At 38.0% G+C, this 21,762-nt stretch overlaps 1 protein-coding gene across 1 annotated transcript in view; it reads right to left on the minus strand.

The window, feature by feature from the left end:
* Positions 1-87: 87 nt before the first annotated feature.
* SLK (STE20 like kinase) overlaps positions 88-21,762 on the minus strand; it is a 46,796-nt gene continuing 25,121 nt past the window's right edge. The window contains exons 5-20 of the mRNA XM_080621772.1: positions 19,956-20,028; positions 19,534-19,728; positions 18,801-18,882; positions 17,711-17,839; positions 14,339-15,745; positions 12,839-12,969; positions 12,463-12,586; positions 12,014-12,193; positions 9,935-10,027; positions 8,753-8,824; positions 6,523-6,652; positions 6,159-6,283; positions 5,103-5,291; positions 3,868-3,993; positions 2,253-2,366; positions 88-1,644 (exon numbers count right to left, since the gene is read on the minus strand). Coding sequence (XP_080477898.1) covers positions 1,498-1,644; positions 2,253-2,366; positions 3,868-3,993; positions 5,103-5,291; positions 6,159-6,283; positions 6,523-6,652; positions 8,753-8,824; positions 9,935-10,027; positions 12,014-12,193; positions 12,463-12,586; positions 12,839-12,969; positions 14,339-15,745; positions 17,711-17,839; positions 18,801-18,882; positions 19,534-19,728; positions 19,956-20,028 — 3,317 coding nt within the window. The 3' untranslated portion in view covers positions 88-1,497. The remainder of the gene's footprint in view (positions 1,645-2,252; positions 2,367-3,867; positions 3,994-5,102; positions 5,292-6,158; positions 6,284-6,522; positions 6,653-8,752; positions 8,825-9,934; positions 10,028-12,013; positions 12,194-12,462; positions 12,587-12,838; positions 12,970-14,338; positions 15,746-17,710; positions 17,840-18,800; positions 18,883-19,533; positions 19,729-19,955; positions 20,029-21,762) is intronic.

Raw genomic sequence — 21,762 nt, forward strand, 5'->3', positions numbered from 1 at the left:
TTTAACACAAGCCAGCAAAACAGAATGCATACAGTTGATACCCAAACAGCCTAAAAGTCAGGCCTCAAAGGACAGAAAGCAAGTACTACTTCACAAACCGAACGCCAGCATACCAAAGTACAGCTGGTAACACTGCCTTGATATGACTCAAACTCTAACCACCAAAAAGGGTGCAGTAAAAGTGACCCAATAGAGCTGTATTTCCCCTACATCTCAGATTTTTTCCACTGCAGATCAGTCAGGTAAATAACTTATTGTACATCTATGAAAAATAAAACCTGCCTATGTGAGTACGTGGCAACACAAAAGCAAAACCCCAGCTTCATAATGTAGTTTGTCTATATATTTAACTTAAATCATTCTATAAAATAAAATGACTAAAAATACGCCATCAAATCTAACACTTCTAACCAAACCAGACTTAGCTGTGGGTATTTATAAATATGACCACCCAGCTCCACTTGCCCGATGGAGTTTAAACGAAGAGGCTTTGGTAAGAACAGAAAAATGGCTCTACCCATTGCAGGTTCAGTTAAGAGAAACCACGTGCATGGCGCACACCGCCTCCTAAAAAATACATTCTACAGTGTTCAATTTGTAGAACTAACCCCCTGGAATAGCTAAGGAAAATAATAAACTGTGCATTTTTAAAGTTAGCATTTCTTTCACCTTTACATATTTTAGTGCAAAATATTTTAGGGTGAGGATTTACAACAAAAATGGCAGTAGCAGCAAGAAATCTTCTGTTCTGTACAGTAACAACAATGCTAAGGAGTTTTTGTTTCTTTAAATGATGAAATGCCACCCTGTTGCCAGGTTCAGCATATCTGTTTCAGGCACTGTATTAATTAAACTAGCACCCCATTTCATTATGGAACTAATGGACAAAATATGTCATGGAGATCAGCTCAGTTTAATTCATGCCAGAGGTTTCTTTTCAAAGAGGTTGCAAAGGCGTTTGCTTTTACCAGTCAGGTTTAAACATAAGGGTTTCTCTCTCTCATTATTGGCATGTTCTGAGTAATTTGTTTCAGTCCTTGCTATGAAGATGCTGCTCAGCATTATAGAGTTTTAAACCTCAAAATTTCAAATGCGGAATTCTCTCGTGGAGAAATCAGACACTGAGAAACACAGTAGCAGAACTAATATTACACTGTTTAAATGTTCACGTGAGAAACCGTTTCTTTTTCGTGATCAGAAAGAGTATAATCAATGTTTTAGGCTTAAAGTCAAAACCGTCTATAACTTACTTTTTGAGACCAAGATAAAAACCCCAGTTACTCTTGAAACATCCAAAGGACACAACATTACCATCATACACCAACACCTTTCTTCTTTCCTTCCGTTCAGAGAAGTAAAGAAACGGATCCCGACACTGATTGTCTCCACTGAAAATAAAGAGCACGGGGTCCTTTGATGTACACCGCAGATCCAGTCGGGTTAGATGATGAGGATGGAGAATCCCAAGTATGAAATAACCTACAGTAGTTCCCGGAGTTAGGGGCCAGTGGAGTGAAGGCTGGGAATTGGGTAGAATTTGGAAATGCGGCTTTGTGTTGAGGGGTTAAGGCATTCCGATTCTCCAGTCATTTTAAAGAAAACTTCCTGCTCCTGCAGTTTCCTGGCAAATTCTTCTTCCAGCGTCTACAACCAAAATCAGATTGTCATGGCATTAACACAAGGAACACTGTGAAGCACAAGAAACCTATCACACTGGTGCCATTCTGTCTGATAGAACACCGTGACTTCACACCCTGTCATCATAAAATCACCAGGCAAGTCAGAAATTGCAAGACAACCAAGGCATGGGAAGCTCAGGACACCATCTGCCCACAGGATACTCTGAACAGTGTGAGACAATCTTTTATTTCCCACTTGAACATTAAATATAAAGCCCATAGCCAACCTCCACCACCTGTTATCTAGCCTCAGTTTTTGTAGTAACCTACTGGCTCCTGAAATACATTCCTAAATCCAGATTTACCTCCAGCTAAGAAGTTTTATATGCAAATATGCACACACAAGCTGCAGGAGGGAACAGTCAGGGGCTGGTAACACAGAAGCCTTTCTTGTTGCACTTGCCCTTTGTCAATTTTTGCATGTTTGATGTTGTTTTAATATCTTTCATTATTCAACGAAGTGCAGCAGTTTGGGACAGTGGCTTGGTCTCCTCCTTTGCACTACTTTCTGTATAGTTTATATTTGCTAGATCCAACTCTTGATTTTCCAGTTCACAAACTGTTCTGATTTACCTTTTTTCTTGGTCTCAATTTCTCTCTCCATTCCTTCAGTTCTTGGCTGTGTTCTTCATCCAGCTCTTTTAGCTTCTGCGTCTCATGCTCAACCAGTAGATGGCATTTTTCATTCTTGAAACAAGATAAAGATAATCCTTATGTAAAACTAATTCAGATTAGGCAACTCAACATTTGTACACTGACATATGTTGCCCTAATTCTTTTTAATTAGCTTATTTCCTGTAAATAGTGATGTGAATAATTACAAGATAAAAGTATGTTACGAGCCTGCATTATCCAAAGCTGATCCTTCCATTAGAACCAACTGAGATAAGAAATACCTGTTAGTCCAAATATACTCCTGAAATATCATTAAGGCGGCAGCCGACAGTGAAACTATGTTTCACTGCCAAAAACGCTTCTCAAGGTCATACAGCATTTCTGCTTTGATTTCTAAAGACAGTTTGTATAATGTATTAAAATCAATTACATTAAAAAGGTAGGCTTTTGGAAGCATTTCAACTCTTGGTGCCAAGGAGCTCAGCCTAACAAATGGGACTTAGGAGAGAAATGAGCTTCCAGAAGCAGCCTCAGAACTGCCCTATGAGTAGGAAAAGGCAATCAAACCCCACATCGGCTTCACACTCCTCTCAGTGAGGCACACAGGCAGCTGCTGATCTTTCAGAGGACTTGTGAAACATGGTGAGAAACAAAAATCAAGTATTTGGCTACATCAAATATTTGCTTTTTAAGAGCAGTTGGCAAAGTCTCTAAACCCCACGTCCTTGTTTCTAGGGTGCCAGTCCCAACTGGGTCTGATCCAGAGTGCAAAATCACAGGAACAAAACTGACAAGCACATGGCCAGGTCGAAGCGTAGCCAGGGACCAGTTTTTCCTGGTGAAGCTCAGTGTAGCCCTAATCTGCTTGATTTTACTGGAGCTGAAACTCCCACAAGGCTCCCACGGTACTTGGGGATTTCCTAGGTGTATTAGTGGCACAGTCGGGGACTGTGTTCAAGGAGGTAAGCGAATAGAGTAGAATCAGCTTCACTGGTTGTTGGAAGATTTCCCTATGCAAAGGTTATCAGCAGATGACCATTTAATGCTTTAAAACTGTCCCTGAAACAGGGAAAAAATGATATAATGGAAAAAGAGACCTGGCTCTGCTAAACAGCAGCAACTTTTACAAGTTCCGCGCTGCAAGAAGAGAATTCCTTCCAAGTACCTTCCAGAAGCTCAAGTACAAAGGGCAGCCTGCACTTGGTAAAAGCCTCCTCAGTCCAAGTACTGCCTCAAATGTCTTGTGGGCAATGCCTGGTGCTGCCTGCCTCTGCTCTGATGAATGACATCATCTCAGCAGAATCAGGTTAAAAGGAAAGGCTGTCACAGAAAATAGCACTGGGAACTTGATGGATATTTTAGAAGTGATCATCTGCTTCTGGTTGATGCTGGTCTTGCATTTAAAATGATTCTTCATTAATTGCAAGTATTTGGATCTGGTTAAGTGGTTTGCTGCAGGCCTTTGAAAGCAAAGTTAAAACATGAAGGAAACGATGTTTCTGCGTTGCCTTCATCTGTCATTAACCCAAGTCTTCTCACTAAAGGTTCATTTATAATATCATCTATTTTTAACCTGTAACTGATGCAGTTCTCTGATGTTGGCTTCACACTGCAGCTGAAGGTCCCGCATTTGGTTTTCGTGTTTCTGATGCTGAGCCAGTCTCTCATTCTTCTGCCTCTTTTCTTCTTGAACAGCAAACTAAAATGAATAATAAAAAGACAGTTTATATTGTGCCTCTAGATACAACAGTTTACACAAGTCAAAGAAAGGTATGTAACAGAATGAATACACACAGCATAAAAGAATAGTTTTAAAGGATTTAAACAGCAACCATAGTTCCTTTAGTCTTTCTTCTTCAAATTCTTACAAGGGGAATGTCCTCACAGTTTTGTTCATCATTCCATTTCTCATTGTTCCATGCCATCATCTCATGCCTGCACTCTCACAGCACATTTCACTTCCACGCTCCTGAAGTTATCTCCCTCTCAAGCTAAGTGACATAGCAGCGTTGCTACAAGTCTCAGTTAAGGTTGGAGGAACTGGTTCTTCCAGATTATTCATCCTTCCAGTGCTCACACTATGAAACAGTGATTTGGGACTTTGGTGCATCAGTAGAAAGCAAACCTCTAAACCTCTTCACTACACTTCCTTCGAAAGAATGAAAACCTACAGTTTTAGCTCAAAAGCTCACAAAAATCAAGTATTCTTAAAAGTATTTCACAGAATCACAGAACACTCGAGGATGGAAAGCACCTGCAAAGATCAACCCCCCTGGCTCAGAGCAGAGTCAGATGGAGTAGGCTGTACAGGACTGTGTCCAGCTGGGTTCACAGTATCTCCACAACCTCTCTGAGCAACCTGTTCTAGCATCTAACCACCCTTACACTAAAAAAAACAGTGTTCACTTATGTTTTAAGTTGGATTCTCTGTATTTCTTACTCCCTCTGATGGGTACTCATACACAAAGCTGACATCCCTAAGCCTTCCTGCCTCCCAGCTGCAGTATCGCAGGTACTGTGTCTCTTCCTATAACAAGACCCAGCAGTCCCACAGTCATCTTCGAGGCCTTTTGTGGGACTTGCTCCAGTAAACCCATGTCTGTCGTGTTCTAGTAAACTCAGAACTGGACTCAGTGCTCCAGAGGAGCCTCACCAGTGCCAGGGGGAAAGACAATATCCTCTGACCTTCTCCTGTGCATCAACCCTGTTTTGTACCATCAGTGAACCTGCTGAGAGTGGACTCCATCCCATCCTCACATTTAGATTGCTTTAAGCATTTACACTATTAAAACCGTTTTCATTAATAACCTGCTTAATCTTCTCACGGTCTTGGTCTGGAGAGGCCAGTGAATTGATTCTTAAACTCTTCTTAAACATTGCCATCCGAGTCTTTGCTTCACTCCTCTGGATTTTAGGCAGTCTGGCTCTTTCCTGAGTGTGCTTGTTCTTTAACTCCTCAATCAGGCGTTGATTATATCTCTGCATTTGTTCTGTTTCCTAAAGTGTTAACAACATGGAAATGTTACAGAGGAACTACTACGTTAAGATATTTGCACCTCATTTCATCAATAAGCATGCTGTTTGAGTCGCTTCTTTCAAAAAAAACCAGTCCCGGCCCTAGTGATACCCACAGGGAGGAAGGGAGCTTATTCCAGAAAGCTCTGGATCATGCCCAACCCAGATGAAGTTCTCTAAGACTCTACTGAAATTGAGTACATTTATATTTCACCAGTGGTTGTTCAACTCCTGAACTGTGCTTTTAAAAAGTCTGGTTCAAAGGGAGAACCTGTGTGGAACTGAACTTCCACAACCGCAGTTGTGAAGGGCTGGTTTGCTGCAAAAGCAACACCCAACCACACAAAAACAAGCCTCCAGTGGAGGCTGCTCATGTTCCAGTCACCAAGGAGATTCCATAACAACTCTCCACTGGCTTTATGTTTTCAAACACTGAACTGTTCTGTTTAGCATAGTCTATGACAAACAAAAATGCCTTGTGGGATACAGGTCTTGTCTTCTGGGCTTTTATGGATTTATCCATACAGACAGTTATCAGCTACTTGCCCAAAAGCTAATCGGGTTCATTCTGCTCACTTAATCCCAGAATTACGTACTAATGAGTAGATTTATTTAAACACAAGTGTATAAGTAGAATTTGCTATTTTTAAATACAGAAAGGTTGATGTTGCTGTTGGCTTAGGTTTTTGAGAATCAAAAGGGAAATATACGACTACCTATAGAGCTTTAAAATAACTATGTGGGTCTTTCCTGTGCAAGCAAACAGCTACCAGTAGAGCTCATAAGGCTACTTCATATAAAACCCCTCTATGACAACACACAAAAGAAAGAGTCAAAGGCAACACTAACTTTTTCATGCCTCTTAAGCAGCTGGTGTCTCTGCATGAAGTACTGATCTTTCAGCTGCTGTTTGAGGAGCTGATGTTTCTCTTGTAGATGTCGCTCTTCCAGCTCCCAGATGGCAGCTTCACGAGCTGGAAAAAAGAGGGAAGCTGGTTCAGAAAGCACCATGTAATACTTTCTAATCTAACTGCCAGTGTGTTTAGAACTGGGCTACGTGGGCATTTTAAGAACAATTCCTTAGCAAATGTTTTTAGTATAGTTCTGGATTAGTCATGAGGGTCTTTGATTTCATAAGTTTAAGACAGACCATTGTTTTATTGAAATACAACAGAAATGTCTGGTTTTAAAGAGAGATTCCGATGCCAGATACCTCTCATGAGCTGCTGCTTGTTGTTGAGGCAATCCCGTTCAATAGTGGCTAGCTCTGTCTTCTGCTGCTGAATAATTTTCTTCAGAGATGCATCCAGCTCTTGTTGCTGCTTCTGCACAAATTCCTGCTCCTGGTAAAATCCAACACATATAAATTACATTGTGTTCTTCTAACCCATGACATTTTAATGAAACTCCCAGCTCTCTCAGCATTAGCAATATATGAAAAGCAAATACATCTATGAAAATTTGAGCTAACATGCCTCAGCTATGAATTATGCATCTCCTGTATTTTCTACATGGAGAGTAGGTAAGAGTGTACTTAATGTTTAAATAATACCTTCAGAAATAAGAACAAAGGCAACGAACTAGCCAGCAATCTGCAATTCATCCCATCTCTTGTCCCTCCTCAAAACAAGCTGCAGGTTCAAAGCTAGTGAAGTACTCAGTATAAAGTTATTATCATATCAAGGGTTACTTATTAATGCATATAAGAAAATGTAAATACATTAGATAATTTTGCTTTGGATAGTTAAAGACTATTTATTTATACAGTCGGGTTTCAGATTCGTATTTCTTGTCATGAATGCAAAGATATTGAGGTTGGGAGTCCTGCAAGACTGCTATGAAGACACCCAACAGCTTTTGCAGGAACTGCATCTCCAGGACTTGCAAGCTTGTCACAGCAGAGCTGAGAGGGCCCCTCACAAAGCAATCTGCCATCTGTCTGGTGCAGGCCCCATATTACCTGCACATTCCCCTTAGGTGTACCACCCTGTTGCATCCCACCATGAAAAGTAGCCAGTACTAAAAATCTCCCTCCCACGCCCCAAGACCTGTTTGTCTTTCTTCTCTGCAACTTCAAATAACAAAACAAGCATCTCCAAGCATGCAGGCATGCACACACACACTCTTTGAGAATCAGAAATTAAAGCAGATGTGTCTACCATGATACAATGATCAAAAGAATGGATGATGGCAGTGCCCTATCAGAGCCAAGGTGGGCAGCTGAGGCATTTGCTGTTATACATAACAAAGCAATGTTAAATGATGTTCTATTGGAAGAGAGAGATGGGATGAGGCAGGAAGACAGCACTGGCCTACAGACGATGGGAGGAATTGTCTGATTTTTTTACAGAACCTATGCTTCTGGCTAGAAGAACTATCAGCAACATATGGAATTAAATGTTCATTAAATGACCTTTTAATTATGACCAGGAGAATCCTGGTTTTCATCTTCACAGACAGTTATTAATAGCTGAGGCTTTCATCTCTCCTGGTGGAGAGCAGTTACAATTAGCCAGGTAACACAAAACTAGAGGTGGAGTAAGCTGTCCGTGACAGACCTAAGGGTACAAAAAAGAAACGGAAGGCCATGTCTGTAAATTAACTCAGACATACGTAAGCAAATATAGGGATTGACAAAAAATACTGTTCTGTTTCCCTTTCTAGATGAAACGGATAAGAAAACTACAAGCTTATTATTCTGAGGGTGCAGGCACATCATTAACAGTATTTGATTTGCCAGGAATTTTCTGATTTGGAGGGAGAGGGGAGAAAGCTGTTCTAATGCAGTCATGATCAAAAAGCAATTGAGCTTGAGCTTTACTCAATCATTTAAATATCATTGCTGCTCTCTCTACATGGTAAATCTTAAGTTTTAGGTTTGCTACCACTAGAAGATAAACCAGGCAATCTCAGAAAGCACTCTGGCCTTTCCACTTCTCACATAGAATCATAGAATAGTTAGGGCTGGAAAGGACCTTAAGATCATCTATTCAAATACCACATACAATAAAAGTCACAGACTTGACTAAAGAACATGTTGAATGGTTAAAGGCAGACAGTGCAAGGTATTCTGCCTTTTTAAAATTACCACTTGGTTCTGCCCAGTAAGCATCTTAAAAACCCCTCACGTACCTTTAAAATACATGGTTTCAATGCACACACAGCATAGAAGTCGCACATTGCTTGTCACATGTGCTGAACAACTAATAAGCACCAGAGAACAGTATTATATAGCATGTGTGAAACTTCAGTGTCTTGCCCAGAGTGAATAACTGCTGTAATTTTGATCTTTTTACTATGAATAGCACATAATTACATGCATTTTTGCTAACTGGTTCAGGGACAGCAGTGACATTGATCAGCACATGAGAGCAGAAGAAGAGAAAACACATCTGCAAAATGAGAGTAATAAAACTTTGGTTGCTTTGCATTTTAAGACTTACATCCTGCATTTGCGCGTTGAAAAGCGTACATGAAGACAACTGAAAAGACTGAATCATAACCTGAGCAACGCCCTGTGGGGGACAACGTACTTCCTATGTCAGAATATAACGCAATACATTTCTGCTCTTAAAAAAACAAAAGGAGAAATGAGATCTGCTGTATGTTAGTAATACACATTTAAACTGTCAAGGCTCATCACACTAAAGTAGTTACTGACAAAAGTTCCAGACGGTTGAAAACTAAACATCTGCACCTTGTCTTGCACTTAAATGCTCCAAGTAAGGATATTTCACCTTTAAAATTGCCTTTTACACCTCTCACTTCAAAAACTGAAACCAGCAAAGAAAACAATCTAAGTCACTACAAGCTCTATGAGAATTCAGGTTTTTAATTGTTTCCTTAAACAGTTCAGACACATACCCCTGCCATGGGGGGGGTGCTGCAGCTCAGTTACATTCTATCCTGGGAAATCCCCTCACGAATTAAACACGCAATTGACTAAAGTTGCTATTATTTTCTATCAGGTCACTGACATAAACGTCTTTAAATAACTCATCCAAACACGCTCTGTCACGGTGCAAACTCACTCTGTACAAGCTGTGGCCATCACAAAGCCAGTATTTTTTAAAACACTGGCTCCCTTCCTACCTGGGTCATATAAAAATAGCAAGTCTGAAGGTGTGAAATTATAGATGATGTCTTGTAAAGTTTCCATACACCTACACTTTGACATTTAAATAACTCCATTTTACCTAATCTGTTTGGCTTCTATGAACAGGATGCCTCATGTTTACACATTATATACCTTTTCCTCTCCTACACTCATATTGCTCAAAACTTACTTCTGACTGTAACCTTTATACTTTGATGGACCTATGGGTACTTACCACTCATAAAAGCACTGGAAATAAACTTGCTGTGAAAAAATACTGTTCTTTTTTTCAGTATAGCATATGAAATATTACACTTAACAGAACAAACCTGGAAATTGCTGGGCCTACATTTCTACACAGTATACTCAACGGGATGTGACATGGGAGTACTTGAAGAAAGAGAGCAGTACGTAGGGTTAGTTCGAGTTAAGTTCCATATTCACTCAACAACAACAAGAAGTGAAATCATCAAGCTGTGTGAATACTGCTGCCTTTTGTATTTTAGTAGCTTGAAGCTGCCGTTGTTACCTGAGCATGCTGGCTTTGTGCAAGCTCCTCTTTCTTGCGTTTCATGAGCTCTTTTCTCAGCTCTTTTGGTGCTTTCTCCACTTCACATAAAACCTACAGTGTATATAAGCATGCAGAAGGTGGCGAAAAGGACACACTTTCTCCACAGCAAGCATTACTGTGAAATAGGACATGCAGGTCAAGCACTAGAGTTACTGAGAAGCGTGCGTTACTTCAGTGGCAGGGATGTTAGTAGTGAAAAGAGCTTAATGAAAAGAGAAGGAACAATACATGCTTTATGTGTGCCAGCAGTGCAGAAAGGAGGTATATGCCAGCCTCTTTTTGCATGCAAATGCTGCCCAGTGCTCTCAGAAACGGCAATCTCTTGCTTGTAGTTTCATGCAGCAGCTAGAATAGTCAATAGTTAAGAAAACCACCACCTGCAAAAGTGGTATTTTCTTGAAGGACTATATCAAAAGGACTAGAGAGTATGTTTACCTCCTGGTAAAGCTGTAAAAATGGTTGGAAGTTTGAAACAACTTCCGCTGAATACCAGCTATTGCTGACACTGTCTCAAACATGAATTTATAAGATGCCATTAGTAGCGAATCCAACCATAAATGACATCTACACAGATTATGCCTTTAAAATAATCACACAAGCAAATAAAATATTAATTGGTTGTGTTTGGTTCTGAAGAGTTTAAAAGCAGAAACCACCACTAACTAAGGATATTTTCCAGAAACTTCCCACAACACATGTGCTGCAACGGAACGTGTTTCAGTCCAAGGGGAATTAGACTAGATTAGTAGAAAGATTCTAAATATAACCTGGCTGAATCAACTGACTATTAATCTGTTAATTTGTTGACGTGCTTTATTTATTCTTCAGAATTATAAACACGTAACATTGCACACTCCAGTATAGCATGGAGAGTTTTAGAGCAGCAGCTGCATTTTGACTTGAAACTGTAAATCCCCTCCTTAAGCTTGAAATACAAAACTATGCACCCAAAAACAAATGCCTGTTTGTTTAATAGTGGAAGCATCATCAGAAAACAGAGTCCAAACCACCACATGCTATTCCTGCTTCCATGAAAGAACTGCTTTTAGCTCAGAGCAATATGTAAAATTCTTCCCGCTTTCCCATGTAGGACCCAATCACCAGTAATTAGAGAGAGACTCAAAAATGCAAGAGGTATCGCAAAAGAAGAAAAATTGTTATTTACATGTGAGCATATGGTTCAAACTGAATACAACTCGTATTATTTTATGTGCTTTTGTACTACAGGATCATTCTATGCAGAAGCATGGAAATCTAAGTAACTATTAGAGCAAACACTAGAGCCATTTATATACAAACAAGCAATACACAATTGATCTGAAAACGAAATAAAACAGCTTTTAAGATGCAAAATCCATATGGAAACACATCACCTTCTCTTAGTCTAATGCAAGCAAATTAATAGCATAAGGTGTCATTGTCAAATGTCATTCATTTTGCCTCAACTGTATGACACACATTAAATTAACTGTAAAAGATGTTAGGTTATCCAGACTTTTCCCTCCTGGCTTTCGTTTTTAAAGGAAACTAAATCCATATAACTGCTGCCACTTCACTTAAAGACATTCTAAAAAACAACAGCATGCATTCAAGCCTAACAAATTAACAAAAAAGTATCTGAATTTAAGTGGTTCTCAGTAGTAATCAAAACCATATTCCTTTATTCTAAACTCTAATTTGGAAGTATTTCTTAAGCAGCTATGGCTGGATTTATTACAGTAAAAATCTCAAATATTTTTCACAATCTTTAAGAAAATAATTTTCTTGATTTGAGAGAAAATACTTAATTTTTCACAGCATCTTTAATAAAGTTTTCTAACTTGGTGGTGTTCCCTACATTAAGTCAATACCTAAATCTTCCCCATTAGCTGTTTGTATTTCACTTTAGACAGTAAGACAAAAGAAATAATACTGACTGCTAAAAACCCTTCCACAACTCAGTACAGCACAAGGTTGACAAGGCTTCTGGGAGACCTAATCTCAGCTGTTGCTATACCCATACTCCTTATTTTCTATATTATCACCACTGTCCCTTACCTCTTTTTTTTTGTTCTTCAGCATATTCTGGAATTTGGACAATTCCTTCTCCTGCTCTGCTTTGATGCGCTTTGCTTCATCTCGTAAGCGGTTTGTGTGCTCCTGCTCCAGGCGCTCTATTGTCTGTTTCTGCTGCTTTTCTAGATTCTCTATTTCCTGATCATATTGTCGCTTTTTATTCTGTAAAAACAATTTGGCATCTTTTTTTCACAAAACTAAATTCCATTCAGTGAAGTGCTGTCCACAGGATGGCCATGACCAACTGTCTGGGTAGGTGAGTTCCAGCACACAGGCCGGGCATCCCACAATGGAAAATATTGCCATTTATTAATAAGCATGAAACGTAAGCTATAGCCATCATAAAAGGAAACACCTGATTGCTGCTAGAAGTATTCTGCTTACTCCATCAAGATGTCATATTTTAAGGGCATCAAAATCCAGAAACTCACTGTCATTTCCTGTTCAAAACGCCTGTACATCTGTTCTCGCTGTTGCAAAAGCTTATTACTGAGCTGCTGTTGGGCTCTCTGCTCCTCTTTCTGAAGAAGCCTCAGCTCTCTTAGCTCTTGACGCCTAATAATGGAGAAAAAACACTTGCTAGTGGAAAACTACAGAAGATGGAAAAAGCATCTACAACTTAGGTCCAGTAAAACTAGTTTTGAATTGATTGTCTTATTAAGAAACACCTCACATTCCTTTTTACTAACAAAATAATTGAAATTAATACCCAAATATTACAGAAATAAGATCATTAGTCCCCTACTTTTATTTAAACAGAAAAAAAAAAGCTAACCTCTTGCAAATTGCACTTTTAAAAACACTTACCGTAAAAATCGCATTTCTTCACTTTTTGAGTCATTTTCAGTAACTATTTTTGAGGTGGTTACACTCACTTCTACTCCATCAACAACAAACTTCCGAGTTTTCTTTAAAGTTTTCTTCTGTCTTCTAGTTTCCTGAATAAAGCATTGCTAAGTTATTCTGGACTTATTTAAGTTATACCCTTTCCCCTTATTTCTTACTATTCAATTACTTCAAATATTTCTATGAAGGTCCACTGTAGAGCAATGAGGATTTTTTGCTTATCAGGTACCTCACTAACCAAGAGAACTTGAAAAATTGTAATAGACTGAGACTTTCTGTAGTCAGCAAAGGAAAACTGCACTTATTGATCATTCAAATTAGCAGAAGAAAAAAATAATCTAGGTAAACCCTGAACAGAACAGATGCAGTTTTATGTTCAAGAGCTGAAGACAGCTGCAATTACTGTTTGCTTTTGACCATAATTTCCCCAGACACCAAAAAAGATCTTTAATTCGAAAACCAGTACTGAAATAGAACAGCAATTTACTCACCTACCTACTCCTGCTTGGAAATAAATTTAACCACCAAGTTCAGTTTCTTATTTCTTATATATTAATAAAAAAATCATGTGATGCTCTTACTGACAGAACTGGCCAAATCTCCCTTCTCAGAGCTGCTTTGTTTCATTGTGAGGGAAGAGAGACCCCAGCTAAAACTGCATCTCTACTACGTTAAGGCTACTGCAAACACCATGAAGTCATGTTCAGCACTGCCATACCGAGTTATCATTTTTCTTTGGGGTTTTTTTGTCTGTTTGCTTGTTTTGACTTGGGTTTTGTTTTCTTCAAGCTCATGGTTACACAGTTAATATTCTATACTGGCTGTAATCATATTAGTTTAAAGATATAAATAAAGTTCATAATGTGAAATGTGCTCCCTCTGAATAAGCTCATTCACACTGGCATAGTTGTATTGATATAGTACAACTACAGGAGTACTGTGTTTGGAATAAACAAACCTGAGAGACTGTCTGCCTTAGATCTTTAAAATCTAAACAGAGAGACAGAAGAAGGAAGTGACAGGAATTCAGCGCAAGATGAGATGTTATAAGAGATTTGTCCGGTTAAACACGGATTCTGTGCAAAAGTGAGGCACTGAAGTGTGTGTCAAGGCATCTTGAGTGCCAGCTCTGAACTAGAGCCATTCATAAATCTTCACCTTTAATAGTTAAACCTCCTGTTATTCATTAGTCCACATTTTTAAACTACAATTATGCCTTAAAACAAGAAAATCCTTAGCAGCTCTGTAGCTTCTAGCTTTGCTGCATAACTGCACACAATCCAGACACGGTTAGAGCGTGCAATTTAGAATACTTCGGTTTCTATAAAGTTTTGTATTTATTTGTCATACTAGTTTCTTGCTCAGTAATTGTCTTTGTTGCAAAGGTCAAACTTGGAGATAATTTTAGGGTCACAGTCACATAGATTTTATATTAAAAATTATATGATTGATTGTACTTACCTGTAAAGATATTGATCCTGTCTCTTTGTTTTTACTAAGGAAACTAGAAATTGACAAGTTCAAATCAATGCTGCTGTTATCAGTCGTAGAACCAGTGCCTGAATCTGCATCATTTTCCTTCATATTCTCCGATTCTAGCTGTTGTAACGTTTCCGTATTGTCTTGATTATCTGGTTTGACCTTCTCTTTTTCTTCAGTGCTAATACTAATACTGGGGACTGGAGTGACTTCAGAATCATCAGCTTGTTCATTGACAGTATCTTGAAGCTTATTCTTCACTAACTCATCCGAAGTAACTTCCAAATGTTCTTTGTCTATCTGAATATTGTTTTCCTGGATATTCTCAGGTCTGCTCTCTTCCGAATTCTGGTCCGTATCAGTCAGTTTATCCTCCATTTTAGCAGACGTATCCTCAGGCTTGCCCTGTATTGCCCTGTGGTCTACGTCGTCTTTCCCAGAGTCTCTGATCTCCATGCTGCCTATATTACTAATATTCTCATTTTCACTTTCTGACAGTTTCTTGTCTACTTTGATCACTTTATCTTGGCTTTCTGATACAGTTTCTTCAGAGCTGATTATCTCATGGACCTGCTTAGCCTGACTTTCCACTGGCTTATCCTCCGGCTCAGGTATTTTATCCTCATCACTGATCTGTATTTCAGCAATACCACCTATCTCCTTAATGTTGTCAATTCCGTGCTTTATTAGTTCCTTTTCTTCATCAGCCACTTCATCTGCAGCATTAGGTAGAGTTAATGTAATGGTGTCTCTTATAGCCTCTTTATGAGCTTCACCTTCATCTTCCTTTTGCTCTGTAGCATTTTCCGCAGGGACCTTTTCTTCCTTACTTTCAGAGAGATCTGTTCTGTTCTCCTTCTCTTCTTTTTCACCAGTTTCACTAGAAACGGCTTCTTCAGTTTCCACATTATTTTCAGTTGTAGGTACTATTTTCAGCTTATTATCTTCTGTCTGTTCATTTACCATGTCATTTTCCTTCTCTGTTTTTAGGCAGGGTTCATCCTTTATTTCTGATTTTGTTACTACATCAAGTTCTTTTCCTCCTTTCTGAGGTTCCATATCTTCATGTAGTTTTTCCAGGCTTTCTGTACTCTTTTCAGCTGGCACTATTTTGCCTTGCTCACCTTCACCAGTTGGCACAGAACCATTCTGCACTTTCCTATCACCAACAGTAGTATCATGTAGGTTATCAGCCATTTTCCTAATGTCCTCAGATTCATCTCCAGTTGTTTCGCCATCTGGAAATATCGTGCTGGCTTTGTCCTCAATTGCATTACTTTCTGTTTTCTCAGAAAGAGATTCCAGAACAGAGGCATTCTGTGAAAGCTTATCCTCTTCAGAGCTGGCAATACTAAGGTCAGAGGAGGCACGCTTCTCTGCAGGCAACTGCTAAAAAATTGAAGGAAAAAGAATATTTAATGATTTTCTAACATAATTAAAGTACAGTTCTATTGAAGAATACCTGAATAGAGATACTGTATTTACAGGCAGAGTTATAGGAATTTGATAATCTCAGAGCACTTCACTTGGTATTACCACAGAACAAGAGCATGCACTGCAGAGAGGCTCCAAACAGAGCGACTGCACAAGAACCCTCTTCCATCTCTCATAATTTATTAAAATATACTGGATTGAAGGAAAGGGACCATGGCCAGCCACGTGTCTCACTCTTAACAGGATCTTCAAGAGCCTTTTTCCAATCATGCTATCATGCTGCTTATTTTTACCTGGTTCAGTTCCCCTGTAGTCCCAGCTACAATTGGATTTGAAAGTCACGTGTCTGTGCCAGTTTGACTAGGAAGAAGCTGTGTGTGTAGCTTTAGTTAGTGCGGCACTGATGAAAGATTAAAGACCTTCTTCTGCTTCATCAAAAAGAGTATCTTTCCTTGTGCTCTTTGTTAAGAATGCCTGAAATTTTATCTGTTTTTTAATCACTGTGAAACTCCATTAAAATAGTGAAAACCTCCAGCAGATCTGATTAAGTGGCAATATGAAACTAGAATTGAAACAGTTACATCACCGTAGAAATTGCTGCTTCTGGAACATGAGTGAATGTTATCAGATTGCACACAGATCTACAAAAGAATATACTAATAAAGTACCATTTTAACCATAATTGCCCTTTCACTCTTCAAAGTGATTGCGACATCTCTCTGTCTATATTTACTGTTAGAAACCTGTAATTTGCAGATCAGCCTTCTGACTTGCCACTGGGAACACACGGGGTTAGCTACTGTAGCAAGCATGAGTTTCATCGTGCTTTTCCTACTTTAGGGTTTTCTGCAGCATATAGAACACAATTCCTTTGAATTGAAAAGCACATTTCAAAGATTTCACGTGATTGTTCTAGAAGCTTAGTGCTGATCTCAAAGCAGTTTTTAAAACTACCACAAGTAAATAACATAAATGCATCTACCTCACAGTTTCCTAAACTGCTGCTTGTGTTGAGGCACTTAATTGAGTCACAGGGTGGACACCATTCCCAGCTCTCCTGGGAACTGATGGCTTAGCAGCTAATCAGCAGAGGAGATGGTGGGTAATGCCTTAGGAAATAGAGAATAAGTCATGGAGGAAGTTGGTGAAAATGAATGCTTGGAGATCTGCTGGGGTGGACAGGGAAAGTGGCCAGGAAATGTGACTAGTGTGGTGAGGGGCAAGGAGGAAATGGAGGTGTGGTTCCTGTGCACATGCATTTGGCTCCTTTACCATTGCACGTAATGACAACTACTGGTGGCACTGGTCACTGTCCATGTTTATAGTGCTTGAGCCAGGTAAGTCAGAAAGCACAATACCTGCATACTCTGAAACCTGCTGCCCTACCACTGAACTTCATGGCTTTGCCCTTTGAGGAACTGAATTTGTGTTGTAAGAATCTTTAGAAATACATTCATAAATGCAATCATGTCTTGGTAAAATATGAGACTTTTGCCTTTTTTTTTCTTTTCTTTGACAGTTTATAGCATAATGGTCGCATATGTACGTTAATGTTTCAAGCATCTTATGGAATACAAATACATGTTTATCTTTTCATCTAGTCATTTTGACTTAAAACCATTTACATAAAACTCAGTATCTGAGTTTTAAAATTCCGTACTACATACACATTTAAAAATAAATGAAGATAACAGTCTTTATTAGCTAACATTCTTTATTATTAGCTCCTAAGGCGTTTAAGAACATAGTAATTTTGAAAATGCCAATTATTTATTTTATAATAAGGTTAGAGTATGTTTACGTTGTTATTCTTAAAAGACTTGATGCAAAAGTTGGGTAGTACATCAGAAACTGAGCTCTGCATTGGAAACTGGTGATTGAAAATAGCTGCATATTTAAAAAAGTAAATTTTAAACTCACCAGAGAATTTTCTGTTTCTTCTTCTTCATCCTCATCTTTACCATCTTCGACTTCTTCCGTAACTTCAGCCTTAGCTTCTGCAATCAGTTCTCTTATTGGTTTATTGGAAGTAACAGTAACAAATGGATGCTTGTGAAAATAAAAAATAAGAACAATATTGCGCGCTGACTTCACTGTAAACAGGGGAAAAATTGGAACTTGAAAGAAAGAACTTCAGAGAAATGTTACTTTGGTTCTTTCAAACTGGAAGATTCAGACTTAACATTAATCATAACTGTCCTGATGTACTTTTTTCTGCAGAAATTTTAAAATCAAAATATTTGTATTCAAATATACTGTGTAAGCCTAACAAACTTGCCAAAAATACAGATAATTCATTTGTACTGACCTGCTTCACAATCCCAAGAATAGAAGTAGAAAGACTTTTTAAGAGCTTATTTTTCCTGGAAATGAGTTTCATTTCTTTTCTGTGCCAGAGTTAAATTATTTCCTGATAAGCTTTATCTAGAAATATTCTGCTTTGTCTTTAGAACAATTTTTCCTCTCAAGAAATAGAATTCTGTATTTTTCTTTAAGAGGAAACAGCTACTTGTTCTTCTCCTGTTGTCTGAATCTTCTTTCTCTGCTTGGCCCTGCTGCCTAAATCTATTCAAGATATGCCAGATGTAAACCGGATAAAGTAAATTCATGCTGACAGAATCAAATGTACCTGGTCACATCTATTCCTGTTTAGCTATTCTGCAGTGACAGCATTACAGACGAAGGCTGAGCACTAAAGCTTTTAAAACACCTGTCAGCAATTGACTACTTATGTAAATACCTCCTTCCTCCATTATAAGTATCAAAGTATAAATACTTATGCAGAATAATTATATTACATCAAAATATGTAAATGCAGGATTTGATCTGCACTTGGTATCATTTAATCAAATTTTACCAAATAAGGATCAATGCAACAATGTTAAAACCATATTGTGTCTGAACACTTAACTTGAAATTATTTAAATAGTATAATACTGTTCTGCTTTAAAAAAAAGTACAAAATCTCCTTGCTTTTAAACACTAGTGCTGAACAATCAACTCTCCCCACCTGCAGAAGTTGAGTCGCACTCCACCTTGCATCTACATTCTTTTCCAAACATTTCTTCAGAAAATCTTTAAAATCCGATGACCTACACAAAAAAAGCAAACAGGCAGGGGTTCTTCTTTTGTCTTGTGGTACAGTGAAATATTATTTTGCTTTCACATGCACCTAACACTGCAGCTCCAGGTCCTTCTATTGATTTAGGACAACAGAAAGGTAGTACAGGAATGCAAAGACCAAACTGGCACAAATACAATCTTTAAAATGTTTGTCCATTGATAGAAGAGTTGACATTTGGCTCTGGATTGATAATACCACACATCTGCTGTATTACTGAATCACATAAAGATGTGATTTAGAAATGTTTTCTTAGTATAAATATACTTTAGTCTCCATTCATCTGGTCTTGTTTTTCAGATGGTCTTCAACCTTTTACTGTGTTTGTAAAAGCTATTTTGTGCATATTTTAATGCTAAATCTGACAAATATTAGCAATAAAAGCTTCTATACAGAACTACAACAAAAAGACCATAGTCCATTTATGTCTCTCCTTATACAATTTGTATACATACATGTACAAACATCGACAGAAAAAATACCTGACTTTATGCGTTAAGCTAGTCCCATAAAGTTCAACAGGTCTATGTCCATGATTTAAGCTTATCAAATAAATGACTTAGCATGCCTCATATTCAAAACCTACAAATTGAGCTGAGAAAGTTGTAAATAGAATACTCACCATTTTGAAGGCTGTGCTAATGTAGGTGGATCAGATTTTGCTATTTTCAGAAGCACTCGCATTGGATTTAATTCATGATGAGGTGGCTCTATTTGAGCCATTTCTATTAAAGTAATGCCAAGAGACCAAATATCAGCCTTGTAATCGTAAGGCCTGTCTTTAGAGGTCTCGCACATCACTACTTCTGGAGCCATCCTGCAAAGAGAGTAATGAAATACTGCATTAGGAAACACACTCTTTATCAATTCTGATAAAAAAACCAAGAACAAGGTTATAAATAAATTCACTGAAACATTTTAAGAAGCACATGCTATTCTCACTAAATATATTTACCCAATATTGTATGAAGTTTGCAATAGTAACAGCAAAGTTAATACAAAGATAGAAGTTAATATTAAAAGTCAGCAAAACAGTGAACTTACCAATATGGTGTACCAATAAAAGAATCTCTTCTTTGGATTGTTCTTGTGTTTTTAGCTGATACTCCAAAATCCGCTTAAAGCAAACAGTAAAATGCTATTAAATGGGTGGTGGAAAACATATTTTTATATTTTACAACTAATTTTTTAATGGTTTATGTTTCAGAGCAAAAATATATGTTTTGATAATTGAGTGCCAACATTCTATAGCATTTCTAATAAAAGATACTGAATCACAATAATGATAATGTTATTCTCCATTGCTATAATAAAATGTAATGCTACTGTTGAGCTGTGTGGGACAAGATGTAACATCCAACCAAAAATCAACTTTGTCTTTGCAATTACTATTACTTGTCTATGAAGCACTACATTTCTCACTTAGAAAAAAAGGACAACTTTTAAATAAGTGTTATATGCTTATTATAGATGTAACTTTCTTAATGAAAATCTAGAGCAAAGGGACAAGACAGCCATATGTCTTCAATCTGTACAAAACCCCTGTACAATATGTACAAAATTACTCAATGGACTCAACATTTCAGAAGCTTAATTTCACTCTGTGGGGAAGAAAAAAGGACTAAAAGAGCTATCTGTTCAAATGGAAAATCTGAAACCTTGAGGGACTACAGACACGGAAATAATAAAACTCAAATCCTTACACAAATAAATGCAATGAAAAATTTATTTACCTTTATTTGTTTTATAAATATTAGTTGTATTTGTAAAAGAAGGAATTACCCATTTCTGTGTGTACCAGAACCAAAATACAAATAGTTTATAAGGAGTAAAATGCTCATTTAAGGGATGCTTTACTTTCCAAAACTAAAATAAATCTTTTTTTAGAAATCTTAATTAACAAATCTAATATATTACTACATGTATGTGTGAAAGAAATCTCCCCATGATCTGAACTGTAAAGTATCCCTACAGCCTGCACAGTGCTGTGTATTAGCCAAGCTTGACAAAACCTTAAAATAGTTCCAGTCTGTATGAGGAGCCAAGTCATGTGAGGCAAATAAAATGCACAGAAACAAATGTTCCTCTCTCTCACCATGAGACTCTTACTAAGATCTGTGATTTCTTTTACAGTAGTACTAAGATAGTGGTTCTATTACTTTTTTAAATAAGGCCTATGAGACTGAGTCCATCACTAAATTTTCAGGCTTCCCAGAAAACCTGTAACCAGTAGTTACATGTACTTTGTGGATGAAGAGAAAGGTACATTCAAGTATTAATGTACGAGTAATGATCTGCAAGGGAATCCATGCAAACAGCAGAGATTCACTTAACTGATCAATGTAGCAAAAGCAGGTTCTTAAATATTCTGAACTTCTTAAGAGAGATGATGCACTATACCCCACAGGGAGACTGTGATCAATGCAAGTTAGGTAGCAGTTATATTTATGAATTTGGTCACATCTTGCTTACATTTAAAAGGAACGTGTGTAGCAAGGCTGGGAAATGCAGAGCTTCACTTCACAGTGATCTTCTGATTCTCTTTGACTTTACTCTCTGTGTAACTTGCATCCAAATAAATACAGCTAATCATATAGAGACACATGTCTGAAACCTGAATGCAAGCTGCTATGTCATGGAATTATGACAGTGGTAAAGCCACTGTAAAGGCTGACAGCTTATGCACATTTGTCCCTGATGAAGCCCTGAACAAAGTGGATCCAGACAGTTCCTATCACTTTCTGGCTGGCTGAAGGGATGCTATTCAACACCCATAGTGTCTTGTCAGTTCTTCATGGAGGAATCCTCATGGATTCCCCACCACATCAGAAAAAAAAACATGAATGAATGC

Source organism: Psittacula echo (assembly GCF_963264785.1).
Source record: "Psittacula echo genome assembly, chromosome: 6".
NCBI lineage: Eukaryota > Metazoa > Chordata > Aves > Psittaciformes > Psittacidae > Psittacula > Psittacula echo.